Source organism: Pristis pectinata, chromosome 3 (assembly GCF_009764475.1).
Source record: "Pristis pectinata isolate sPriPec2 chromosome 3, sPriPec2.1.pri, whole genome shotgun sequence".
Lineage (NCBI taxonomy): Eukaryota > Metazoa > Chordata > Chondrichthyes > Rhinopristiformes > Pristidae > Pristis > Pristis pectinata.
Window position 1 is genome coordinate 45,688,615 of NC_067407.1, and position 14,489 is coordinate 45,703,103.

General features: G+C 39.7%; 1 protein-coding gene across 1 annotated transcript in view; it reads right to left on the reverse strand.

The window, feature by feature from the left end:
• The window catches only part of hmcn1 (hemicentin 1), a 361,968-nt gene that overhangs the window by 302,662 nt on the left and 44,817 nt on the right, over positions 1-14,489 (reverse strand). The window contains 1 exon segment of the mRNA XM_052011513.1: positions 3,376-3,446. Within this exon segment, the coding sequence (XP_051867473.1) occupies positions 3,376-3,446 (71 nt within the window).

Below are 14,489 nucleotides of genomic sequence, written 5' to 3' on the forward strand. Positions count from 1 at the left end.
AAGAGACTCAACAACTTGGAAATAACCCAGATGTGTAGAAATAAAAGTACAAAGGATTTGTTACTTAAATTATTTGCAAAAATACTTTTAAAAAGCAACATGTGCATTTGCTCTTAGGATTCTGCTTCTGAATGGTCCTTTTTCCTAAGAATTCTCTCCTCTGCAGTAGTCCACAAAACACCAATGTGACCAAGTCTACTTCATTTCTGTTGCTCTGCCTATATGCTTTACCCCAAGCCTCTACATTTCCCTTGTCATCATCAGCTATTCCCACTAATTATAACTTGATCAATCCAAATTAAGTACATCTTCCTCTCAGTATGGTCAGGCCTCACTAAGAATACCACATTCAATTTTTTGCACTGCACATTTGAACAGCTACATCAGCTTTGGAGGAAATACCAGACCAGAATTACCAAAATGATGCTGCTTAAAGGATTATGTTACGAGAATAGGCTGCATGAACTGTAATCCCTCAAGTCTAGGATGTTTGGACATTGGGCAGGATTGGATGGTGATCTAATTGAGGCACTTAAAGGTTAAAACAATTCAATAAAGAAAAGCCACTTCCTGCATCAGGGAAACCCTAAATCAGGGAACACTCCCAAAATTAGAGTGCAGCCATTTAGGAATGGAATCAGGAAGCACTTTTTTTTTCTTACACAAGAGATACTGGGTCAATGAAAATTTTGAAAACTAAGACTGACAAAATTTCCTCTTAATTATCAAGGAATACAGATTACTGATGACATTACTGATGAATAAACTGATTAATAACCTACGTGCATTGGAATTGCCTGCTCCTATTCTAATATTCTCCTTACTTCTTTCTGGGGGAACCATTCCCTCTGTGACACTAATTCACTGTGTCAGTGTTTCTGCTTTTTACATGGAATTTGAATCTTCTCGTGGTTCCGGGGTGGGGGGAGTTCCAATGACAGTTAAATTTATAGGTGCGCAAAAAGCCAAGGGGCAAATCAGGAAGTTAGAGGTACATTTAACAAAGAAACTACAATAATCATAGAAATACTTAATCTACAAAGACTCAGTGAACCAAATTTGCAGTAAGTGTGGATGATTGATTCATGGAGGATACAAGAGGTGGTTTTTGGGGTCAGTAGGTTAAGGATGCAACGATAGACAGGCTATTATAAACCTAACATTGTGCTACTTAAGGGGAATTTGAGGGAATAGTGACCAGATTTTAAGAAAAATTTTTTTACTAAGTGGCTTAGTTCCACCTGAAAGCATGATCTCAAATCTCCATTATTTGCAACCTATGAAGGGACGAGAAAAAGTGGCTCTGTTAAATTGGGAAACTATGTTATCTGGTATAACAGCAAGCCAGCAACATTCTAGGGTTGAAGAAGAGAATTTGTACCTGTGCTCTGGTCTTGTTTATGTGTCAGCTGTGCACCACCTCTGAACCACGAAGATTCTGGGTTCAAATCCAGTCCAGAAACTTGTGCACAGAAACATAGGCCAACAGTCAGTGCCATTGTGAAGCAGTGCTGTACCATCAGGTGTACCATATTTCATATGAGAGCTAAATAGAGGCCCTTGTTTGCTCTCTTAGATGGACATAAACAAATCCTCATTAATATTAACCTTTAGGTGTTGGTGATAAAGTATCAGGCTGTTGTAACAGAGGGTAACTCTCAAGTATATACATTTTAAAAAGAAGCACTTCTATTTATACAACACTTATTGCACCATTTCTGGGATGGCCCAAGGAATTTTACAGCCAATGAACCAGTTCTGAAGTGTAATCACTATCGTAAGGAAGAGCGAAAGAATTATCCCTGGTGTCCTGGTTGATGTCCATCTCTCTTTGACTTTTGCAATGGCAGGTGGTGATTGAGATGGCTTTACAGCAAACAAACAATGACAGGAAAAACATGTTTCTTGCAAACTATATCTCTAAGGCACAAAAATGAAATGTGAAAATGGTTCACCTGTGGATAGCAAGAGAATTTAAAGAAAATATCGGATCAAAGGAAAAGGTTTGTAAATTGCAGAGAGTTGTGGACACAGCTCAGACCTTCACAAAAACTGGCCTCCCCTCCATGAACTCTGTCTACACTTCGCTGCCTCGGAAAAGCAGCCAGCGTAATCAAAGACCTCATCCAGCCTGGATATCCACTCTTCCCCCACCCCAAAATCGGGGAGAAGATACAAAAGCTTGAAAACATGCATCACCAGGCTCAAAGACAGTTTCCATCCTGCTGTTAAAAGACTCTTCAATGGACCTCTTGTACAATAAAGATGAAGTCTTGATCTCTCAATCTACCTCGTCATGGCCCTTGCACCTTATTTGTCTACCTGCACTGCACTAACTAATAACACCATATTCAGTATTCTGTTATTACTTTTCCCTTTGTACCACCTCAATGTACTTAAGTTTGGAATGATCTGTTTGGAAGGCATGCAAACAATAGCTTTTCACTGAATCTTGGTACATGTGACAACAATATATCAATCACTTCCCTCCCTGCCTCTTCCCATTTCACCATCTCCATACTTGCTTAAAACATGCTCTGGAACATCTCCCAGCTCTGGTGGAAGGTCACCAACCCAAAAGGTTGACTCTCTCTCTACCAGGTACTTCCAGAACTTCAGAAAATCTGTTTAGATACATAGCTCGAGGGAACCATTCTCCATCTGTGAACTAGGACAGTGTTGCTAATGCACTGGGACTAACCCTGCTGAACTTAGCCTGATCCTAATGGATACTTATTTCAGAGGTTACAAAACAGTGATAAGTAGACAAAAAGCCTGGATTATTTTTCATACACATCGACTTCAATTACTGTATTCCCTATCAAACAACTGAATAGTGACCAAGGATTTTATCTGCAGTCTTCTGTATAAACGTGGTACTACATGAAGGGAATTTACCTTTAAAGTGGAAGGAGGGGGACAACATCCACTCATTTTTAATGATCTGGATGGTTAAAAGCAAGTGAAGTCAACTCCAAACACCTTATTTTTCTGATTTATAGGTTTGCGTGAATAGGACGTATTAGGCATATTGTTTGAATTTTGATTTAAAATGGTTATTAATTCTTATCTTTACTTGCCAACATGCCACAAGAGGGAAATAATCCAATTAAATGTCAACTGTGAAACAAACAGCTTGAATTATGGTCTTCAAGCACTGAATATTCCAGGAATTCAGCCACACATAGCAAACAAAGCACGCATCTCCTCAATGTGATTTAGTTTGCACTTTGATCTTTTTAAAAAAAATGTAACTTAAAATTTAAAACTCATGCTATTTGGGATTGGGGGTGTTGGTGGAGAAACATTCATTTCAAACTCAGAGGAACACTTTCTTAACCAGTCAACACCAAGTTTTTAGTAGTTTTATCTTACCTGTACGTATAGTTCCCTGAGTTCATACTGAAACTTCTTTGGATCTGTAGTGATGGTGACTGGTCCCACCTCTGCAAGAAGAGTTTAAAATTTAAAGAAAATGGGAGACAACTTCTGACTCGTACAAACAAGGTTACTCGTTCACTTAATTGAATGATACCCTTGTTCATCTCCTTCTCAACAGTATTTCACATACATCATGGTAGGATGTAACTAACTTTCCCCTGCCCAACTAGGAAGTCCTTAAAAAGGATACAACTGAACAGATTGACAACAATTACAGATGAAAGTACACACTGCTCTCACAAAATACCAGAATCCATTATTTTATTTGAATAATTATGTGTATATTGATCTGTGAAGGGAAAAATAAGACAGCAACTTCATGCTCAGAAACTTGGAAAATATTCCAAATTATAATTATGACAATCCCAGACATTAAAATACTATATTCACAATGCTGCAAGACATTCATTTTACAGATATTTCCTTAGAGTATGAAATTTTGAACAGCTGCAAAAATGAATTTTCTGATTCTCCAACAAACTTAGGCCTTTCTTATTGACCAAATCTAATTGATGTTTTGCAGCAGAGATTATGGGTCAGCTGAGTTGAAAATGTTATCAGTTTTCTACAACCTATTCCACAACCACATTCATCAATATCAACTAGCTGTCTGACCTTTTAACCTTCACCTGAACGGCAAGACTCACTGCATCATGTTTCACACTAACCAGGAAATTGAAGAGTTCACATTTGCAATTTTATTAGGTGCTTCTATTGAACAAAGGCTTCCTGAGATCTGGAAGAGAAATTTGTCAGCAGAATGATTGAATTATAGTATTTTGCAGAGAATACACAGCCTGTGTGTGTACAACACCTCACACATGGATCTGTCTGAGAAGGCAACTTGATACCTTCCATATCCAATTTGATCTCTACGTGTCTGGATTTCAGTAAAAGATAAAAGGCAGGAATCGCTGTTAATCTCTGTGTCATTTATTGAAGACTTCTTCCTTTCCACCACGCCCCCACCACAGACACCCCAAAAGGTTAATTTTAAGTGATTGAATGGCTCAAGAATCAAACCTTGGCTGTCTGGCTAACTAGCTGTGGGGTAGTAGGTACAATTTTAAACACTGCCTGCCCAGTGGAAATCAAACAAGAAATTAAAATAGCCATGTAAAAAATTGCTATAAAAGAACTCTCATCATTGCCAAGTTAAGGAAAGCATTTTTAAAAAATAAAGAGATAAGTGCCTCAGATTTGTCCAAATTGTGGGGGCCCTCCCTCAAGTGTCAGGAGGATCCAAGAAGTATTTAAATTTCGATCACACCAAGCACCTACATGCAACATGTGCAGTAAAATCCAGAGTGAAGGAAGCCCTCAGGCAAGAAAACAAAAAGAGCAAGAGGTGTTCTGGGTTCTTCCAGGGAACTCTGCTACCCCAGGTTCCCCTTCCATTGAGTGGACACAATTCCACCCAACTATAACCCTAACCTCCCACCCCAATCCCAAACCTGGTCTTGGTAATAGCAGATCCCACAACATTAACCTGTTCCTGGCCAGATGCTTCTTTCTGCCATTTTGGAAAAGCAACCAACTAATGTGACGCAAAAAGGAAAAAAAAAGACCTCAAAAGGGATGGCATCAGAAAGGTCCGATGTTGGCCCCTCTGCTTTCACTCCCCCATCACTCCCAGTTAAAATGATTCATCGTGTTTATAAATGCTTCATCTTCAAATATCAGGCTTTAGACTGTTGGAGGATTACAACTCCAAACCAAGAATCAGTGGAAAGGGGATTTCATTCATAATTTGCAAAATTACACGACTTGTTTTCAACGCTACAAATACAAAGTGGAACTACTAAATGAAACAGAATTAAACAAAACCAGTAGAATATAGAACAGCACAGGAACAGGCCCTTCAACCCACAACGTCTGTGCCAAACATGATGCCAAGTTAAACTAAATATCTTCTGCCTGCACGTGATCCATATCCCTACATTCCCTGCATATTTGTGAGTATCTAAAAGCCTCTTAAAACACCACCATCGTATTTGCTTCTACCACTACCCTTGGCAGCCTATTTCAGGCATCTACCACTCTCTGCACAAAAGCAACCTACTCCATACATCTCCCTTAAAATTTCCCCCTCTCACCTTAAACGCCTAGTATTTGACATTTCTACCCTGGGAGAAAGATTCTGACCCTCTACCCTATCTATGCCTCTCATCATTTAACAAACTTCTATCAGATTTCCCCTCAGCCTCTGACACTCCAAAGAAAATGATCCAAGTTTGTCCAACTTCTCCTTATCGCTCATACCCTCCAATCCAGGCAGCATCCTAATAAGCCTCTTTTGTACCATTTCCAAAGCTTCCATATCCTTCCTGTAATGGGGTGACCAGAATTGTACACAATACTCCAAGTGCAGCCAAACCAAATTTTAATAGAACTGCAACACGACTTCCTGATTCTTACATTCAATGGCACGACCAAAAGGCAAGCTTGCATATGCCTTCCTTACCACCCTAGCTGCTTGTGTTGGACTTAGGCCCCAAGCTCCCTCTGTATATCAATGCTGTTAAGGGTTCTGCCATTAACTGTATGTTTTCCCCTTACATTTGACCTCCCAAAATGCAACACCTCACACTTGCTGGGATGGAACTCCATCTGCTCTTTTCCCGCCCATATCTGTAACTGATCTATATCCTGCTGTATCCTTTGACAACCTTCTTCACTGTCCACAACTCCACCCATCTTTGTGTAATCTGCACACTTACTAACCCACCTATGTACATTTTCATCTAAGTCATTTATACATATTACAAACAGCACCGATCCTGGGGGAACACTGCCGGACACAGACCTCTCGTCAGAACACCACCCTTCCACCACTACCTTCTGTCTTCAATGGGCAAGCGAATTCTGAATCCAAATGACCAAGTCACCATGGATCCCATGCATTTTAATCTTCTGGATCAGCCTACCACAAGGGACTTTGTCAAATGCCTATCAGGATTTGAACCCAAGTTCTTATGCATGCTTAAGAAAAAGAAATTGAATTGTGTATCAATATATCAGTGTGCTCATTCTTCCACGATTGAAGTAATTTTGGAAACACCGCCGCAACTGTTGGTTCACCTTCCATGTGTTTGCAAGCTGAAGAGCAACCAAGGAGCAGGTTCTTATTTGCTTATGTATTGTTTGCATGTTCCTTTTATTGGAGGTTCCAGTTGTTGCCATTTAATCCCTCCCTGCAGCTGTGACACTTTACTGTATTGTTATTGTTTTTACCCTGTACTATCTCAAATGCACTGTGCAATGAATTGATCTGTACGAACAGTATGCAAGACAAGTTTTCCACTGTACCTCAGTATGTGACAATAATAAACCAATAACTACAATTTCCTGATGACCACCTACATTTCAAAAATCACATTTCAGTCATAGCCCATTTATAAAGCTATGCACTAAAAACATTGATTTGGAGTCTTACAGCTTGGTTATAAGGCTCCTCAGCTCAGTTTCCACAGCAGCCACAGCAGCCATCAATCACCCATCTATATTAATCCATTTTTCCCTCTTATGTCTCCAAGAATTCCCTACACTGCACCCTCACCCCCACCCCCCTAACAACAACACACAAATCTGTCACCCATTTACACTTGGGACAACTTACAGTGGCCAAATAACCTGCCAACAAGCATGTCTTGATGTGGGAGGAAATCTAAGCAGTCACAGGGAGAATGTGCAAACTCTACACAGTCAGTACCCAAAGTCATGTTCAAACCTGCACTTCTGGAGCTGTGGGGCATCAGTACCAACTGCTACACTGTTGTACCACCCCTTTAATTATCCCTTCTATGAATCTAGTGTTCAACTCTTCTTGGAAAAATCAATCTAGTGTGCATTTTTGTCATTTGAGATTTTTGGTTCAGCAAAAAGATTCAAAGATGATATTCATCACAAATATATATTTTCTCTTCCCAGTCAGAGTTCTTAGTGACATGTGTGTGTCACAGGGATTGGTGCTGGGCTCATTGTTGTTTGCTATTTAAAGAAACAATTTGGATGAGAACGTACAAGACGTGGCCAGTAAGTTTGCAAACAACATTAAATGGTATAGTAAGCAGCGAATAAGGATATCAAAAATTACAAGGGGATCTTGGTCAGCTGGGCAAGTAGGCCAAGGAATGGTAAATGGCATTCAATTCAGCTAAGTGCAAGGTGCTGAATATTGGGACGTCAGACCAAGATAGGACTTAGAGCAAATGCGATGGCCCTGAGGAGTGTTGTAGAACAGAAGGACCCAGGAGTACACGTATATAGTTCCTTGAAAGTGGTATCATAGGTAGACGAGGTGGTGAGGGTGGCATGTGGTACACTGGCCTTTAGCAGTCAGGGCATTTAGTACTGGAATTGGGATGTTTTATTGCAGTTATACAAGCTATTGGTGAGTTCACATCTGCAGTATTGTGTACAATTTTAGTCACCATGTTAGAGGAAAGACATCATTAAGCTGGAAAGAGTATAAAGAGATACAAGAACATTACCAAGACTCAATGATCCAGATCACAGGGAGAGGTTGAGCAAGCCAAGACTTTATTCCTTTGAGCACAGGAGACTCAGGGGTGAACTTAGAGGTGTACAAAATCATGAACATTTTTCCCTTGGGGAAAGGAATAAAAAATACAGATGTAGAAAAAAATACTTTATTAGGCACATGTATATTGAAACACAGTGAAACGGATCTTTTGCAGAGAGTGTTCTGGGGGTAGCCTGCAAGTGTTGCCACACTTCCAGCACCAGGGCATAGATATTGGTTTATTATCATCAAGGATACCGAGATAGTAAAAAGCTTTTGTTTTGTGTGCCATGTAGACAGATTATAGCATACATAATTACATCAAGATAGTAAAAAACAAACATAGACTATAGTGTTACAGTTAAAGGTGCAGTGCAGGAAGACAAAGAGAGTGCAATGGCCACAACGAGGTAGACTGGGAGATCAAGAGTTCATTTGAGAGGTCTGTTCAAAAGTCTTAATGCTGGGTTAGAAGCTGTCCTCGAGATTAGTAATTCGCACTCTTGGGCTTTTCTATCTTCTGCCCAACAGGAAAGGGGAGAAAAAATGAATAATCAGGATGGGGAGGGGTCCTTGATTACATTGGCTGCTTTCCCCAGGCAGTGGGAAATGCAGTCTGAGTCAATGGAGGGGAGATTGGTTTGTGATGGACTGGGCTGCATTCACAACTCTCTATAATTTCTTGTAGTTTTGGTAGAGCAGTTGTATTACTCTGACTCTAGGTCTTAAATAAAGCCAAGAGAGGTTTCAACAGTATTAATTAATACTTCTTCTATTCTCTGGAATTAATGACTGCAATGCAAATGTGAAATAACCCTATGAAGACAATAAGCTCTCAGGATAAATATGAAATGGTTGATATTACCTCAGATTCCTGAAATAGGAAGTTCATATTTGGCTACAATGGCAACCAACTTGTATGTTACAATTATGACTGAGGTAAGCAGGAGGAAGTTAATGTGGAGAGCCTGTCCCATGAAATTCCAAGTGATCCATGTTGTGAAAAGGGCAGGAGGTAGACATGTAGAACAACTAGACTGAAAATAAGTCAACTCATGCCAACATTCTAAGAGGGACAACAAAAAAAATACACACAGGAAATTCTCAATTCATTAACCTTCCATTTCATGAAAGGTGGGAATTGCTTTTCAAGAGTAAACTTGAGAATTATCTGTACATCAACATGGACTTAAGTTTTTCCCAAACAAGATTCTCAACTTCCACAAAGTGACAACCCAAAAGGAAATAGGCAATCTCTATGACATGACATGTGCTTGAGGTTCAAGAGACATTTAAGTACCACAAGAAAACCTACTGTTCCAAATTATATCCAGAGTTCATCTCGGAATGGGTAAAGAATTGACTGAGATAGAAAACATATGGTAAATACAGATGAGAAATCAGAACAAGAGAATCGAGAGTATATTTCATAGTGTTACAGCTTCAATTTCCATTTGGCACAAATGATTTGGATTATGAAATTCCAAAGCAAGATGATCAAATTAGGAGGGATAATGAAAGAGCAGGAGACCACTCAAGTTAGATTAAATTAGAACAGGAGATTTATTACAGACAAGTTTAAGGCACTTCACATTTGCAAAAAGTTGTACTTAAAGTGAGATCATTTGTGAAATGGGTGCATCAAATTCAATTTTTTTTTAAAACAACATCTGATGTTGGAGAAAATAACTGTCAGTCATGTTTAGTTGCTTGCTGGTTTCACTTCCAAGGAGTGAATGAGCGCCTCCATCTATTTCAGAAGCTTACAACTAATTCAAAATTTCCTAACCCACCTTTGTACCAAATGAACTTCCAAATAAAGCAATGGAAGTGAAAATCTTGACATTTCTTAAGATGCTCAAATGCAAGGATTACAAGACCTTCCCAGATGGGTGAACACCAAAGATATAATGTGGCCTTCCTTAGCCATGACTATCCTGAAATCTTCTGACCTGTGAAACCAGAGTAAATATATACTTTAAATCAAAAAGGGTGACAATTTGCCCCAATTTTCTAAGTTAGGGACACTTGTGCTGTTCATTAAGCCATGGCATTCAGAGCAGCTCCCATGATTCCATTTTCACAAGCAGTCTCCCAACTCATTCTTTCTTCCATTCCTGGAAATGGAGTTAGCTGCAAGCCATTTTCAGTTTAGTAACTGGCACAATGGTAATTTCTTCAAGCAGGCAAGTTGCCTTTAGGAAGCCAAACAAATGGCAGCAGCGTGTCTAAATTATTGAAGCATAACATACAATCCCAGACAAGAGTTGTGCTTCCTGGTTGGGGTGAAGGCCCTGATGAAATTTTAGCCCAGCATCACTTAGCTGCACTTGGTCACATTTGGAGAGAGAAGGTTCTTGCATATTTTGCCTCAATGCAATTTGTTTACCACCCCCAATTTCACTTTCCATTCAAAGAAAGTTAGCTTAGCTAAATTTACAGTTAATATAAAATTGAAAGTGCCTTTAATTACATAAAGTTGCAGGGTTATTTCAAAATAGAAAAATGTTCATTCACAAATGGAATTGCCTGGATACAGTAATCTTTCCCATTTGACTTGAGTGAACAATTAGTTGTAGCCAATTTTGTTTGCTCTAATGACAGCTAAATTGAATTAAAAATTTTATTTTATTTTGAAAACCATTCACACTTCCATTACATTTAAAATCTGAAACTATTTTCATCCCCATTTGTTGTTCAGCACATGTTCCTAACTACACCACCAAAATAGGCACCATCCCTCAAATCAAAAGGCCAAAATCTTTTGAAAACTTATGGCATACATTACAATTCAGATCTGTTCAGATAGTGAAAAGATGTCAAGACATTAAAAATGTTCAGTGCCTACTTGATATTGGGGTTCCATAATACAAGGATGACAGGCATTTAAAACAGTGGCATTATTATTGAGCACCACACTCCAACTCCCCCTATTTGCATCAAACCGAAAAGGGCGAGCACAAGACCAGTTCCCAGACAAAGACAATCCAACCTGGACAGCTTCTGGGAATCTTGCAGCAACAGACCCCAAGGTCATCATTGGAACCCAACAATTCAGTGAGCTGGTCAGCTTAGTGTAGCAGGGCAGATAAAAGAAATTTACTAAGGCAGCATGCAGGAGACTTGTCTTTTTCAGCCAAGACAAGAGCATCTGCAAGAACTGCACAGAACACTAGTTACAGAGCAAGACAAGATATTTTTATTAGTCACATGTACATCGAAACAGTGAAATGCATCTTTTGCGTTGAATGTTCTGGGACAACCCGCAAGTGTCGCCACACTTCCGGCACCATCATAGCATGTCCCCACGGGGACAACATACAAAACTCCCTACAGACAGCGGCTGGAATTGAACCCAGGTTGCTGGTGCTGTAATAGCATCACACTAATTGCTGTGCTACCATGCTGCTCACATGGGTAACAAGTATAGTTCTGAGCACCAAATTAAAGGAAGCACATGTTGCACCAGATGGAGAAGATTTAACGATGCTGCCAGAACTGATTTACTTCTGACAAATGGTTGGGGACACTGAAATTTTTTCTTCAGGACAGAGGATGGAGGATTTGAGATTGTATACATTCATGGAAGGTTTATATCTTTTCTTCTTAGCATTCCATTGGGCTCAAGGATTACTTGCTTCAACTCTGATTTTTGTGGGTTTGGAGGTGACCGATGTGGGAACTGCAGACTCTTCCACAGCTGGTCAGGAAGTGGCCGATGAGGCAGGTGGACAGGGGGTTTGGAAAGTTGTGCTCCTTCCACTGCTTACCCAGAGTTTCCATGTGCTCCCAGTGCATGGCCTTGAGGTCCTTAATACCATTCAGAGTGCTCCTGCTCCTTTGTGATCACATGCCAGAGATTCCCATAAGTCACTGCATTTCTTTGAGCATATTCTCCAATCTTCTTCTGTCTGCCTGGCAAATTCCTTCCATGATAGAACTCAGAACAGAGCATTTGTTTTGGGAGTGTGGAATTGGACAAACAGTGTATCAGGTTAAGATCAACAAGGACCTCAACTCTGGGTCATGGGTGGACTTGCATTGGTTCATTTATCCTTCCAGTAAACTTAGAGCAATTGCAATCTCTCTCAGCAGAAGTCAATAACTTCAAAAAAAATGGTAGAAGGATTAGAAGAAAAATATTTTCAACCAAGCTATGATGAGATCTGGAACTATGTGCCTGAACAACCTGTTGAAGGCAAAGCTTTGAGATATTAACAAGTACCTGGACAAGCATTAGATTGCCAATAACCTTCAAGGCCATAGGCCTTGCCATGTTGTAAGGCAAGGACTGCTTGCCATGTTGTAAATTTATGGCTGGAGAATTCATCCATGGAGTTCTAGGTAATGGCATACAGAGCAAATAAAATTAATATTGATTCAAAAATGGAAGAAATGAGGCATGCAAGTTTAAATACATTCTTAAGCCATTAGCTAGCAAAAATAAAAAAACTCAAATCTAAGCTGTATTCGGTACTTGCTCTTACACCATTGAAAATTTCGCTGAAATTTACGATTTAACATTGCATACTATTCATGCCTTATTTCACTAATGCAAGTTTCCTCAACTCTTGACAGTGATAATCTTACCTCCACTGAAACTTCTCAGCACAGTGCACTGTTTAAATAAACATTTCTGTATTTACTCCATTTTTGTCATTTAATATCTTGATCCCAGTAAGCCAATAGCATTTTTCCATATATTGCTTAGTTCCAAGAATTCCTCCCCACAAAAAATGTTTGAGAAATGTTATCTTGATGCCTGACATTCCCAACACTTCACAACAGTTGACAAAAACTTCATTGTGTATGCAAGAGTCAAATTAAAGGGATGATAATCTGATAGAAATGTGTATTTTTTGGTGGGATCAGACAGTAGTAATAAGTTTTTCCTTGCCCTGATGGGCAGTATACTTTTTCCCCTACAATAAGCACAATTCCCCAGTCAAATCAGATGTATGTGACCATTGGAAGCTCAATCTTCACAATGCAGAAATTACTTACCCCAACTCTAAATATTGGACGAGGCTCAAGTTCCAACTCTTCAGTATGGGTCAACATTACCCCAGGGCTCATATACGCACAGCTATTTTGAGATAACAGTCTATAAAATTATGAAATCTGTACATAGAACAATCCTACACTAAAGTTACTGAAAAAAAGGATTAGGCAATTCTGGAGAACCTCTTACTGCAGACTGTCACAAGGAGAAGTTGAGGCAAACAGCAGAGATGCTACAAAATGGAGAAGTCAAGGAAATGTGAAAGGGAAAGTTACAGAAATAATTGGGTGAAGAGCATTAGAAACTTTGCAATACCCCATGCTACAAATGATTTCCAAGATGCAATTCAAGAATGAACTCCTAATCAAACTACTAAAAAAAATTAAAATAGTATTGCTAATGGAGTCAGAGAGAAGTTTCATGGATTTGGCCAAAGGCACTGCAGCAAACTCTCAATAACTCCAGTGGTTTATTAGTTAGTAGTTTAAAAAGCTCTTATTAATCAATCTCACAGGAAGCTGTCACATTACTTTAGGTGATAAATTCAGATCACTTTAGGTTATTATTTTGGTACAAGGTCACACAACCACTGCAGTCAAAAAAACTCAAGTAAACTAGCAAATGTCTTACAGCTAGAAAGAAAAACAAATCTTGGAAATGTTGCATCTCCTCATGTTGCACTTAATGCACATCATTCTAATAAAGGGTCCTGCTTGAAACATTAACTGGTCATTTCCAGCAAAATTACTGGATCTGCTGGTGGGGCTATTTACAGATATACAGAGAGCAGATATCAGCTGGCAGGGGTATTTGCAGACATATTTAATCTCTCCCTGCTTCAATCTAAGGTTCCCGCTTGCTTTAAGACCACCGCCATCCTGGTACCAAAGAAAAACGAGTTAACATGCCTTAATGACTACCACCCAGTGGCTCTGACATCCAGTATCATAAAGAGGCTGGTCACAGCACACATTAACTCCAGCCTCCCAGACAACCTCAACCCACTGCAATTCGCTACTGCCGAAACAGGTCTAGAGTGGATGCCATCTCACAGGCCCTACACTCATCTCTGGAGTATCTGAATAATAAAGACACCCATATCAGATTACTATTTATTGACTACAGCTCCACCTTCAGTGCCATAATTCCAAGCAAACTCATCTCTAAACTCCTTGACCTAGGACTTGACACCTCCCTTTACAACCAGATCCTTGACTTCCTGACCAACAGACTGCAATCAGCAAGGATAAGCAGCAACATCTCCACCACGATGATCCTCCACACTGGTGCCCCACTAGGCTGCGTCCTCAGCCCCCACTTTACTCCTATACACTCAGGACCGTGTGCTGTGTGGCCAGATTCTGCTTCAACTCCATCTACAAGTTTGCAGATGATAGTACCGGAGGCAGCCATATCTCAAATATGAATCAGTCGGAGTACAGGAAGGAGATTGACATGATGGCATGGTGTCATGACAACAACTTTTCCCTCAATGTCAGAGGAACAAAAGAGCTGGTCATT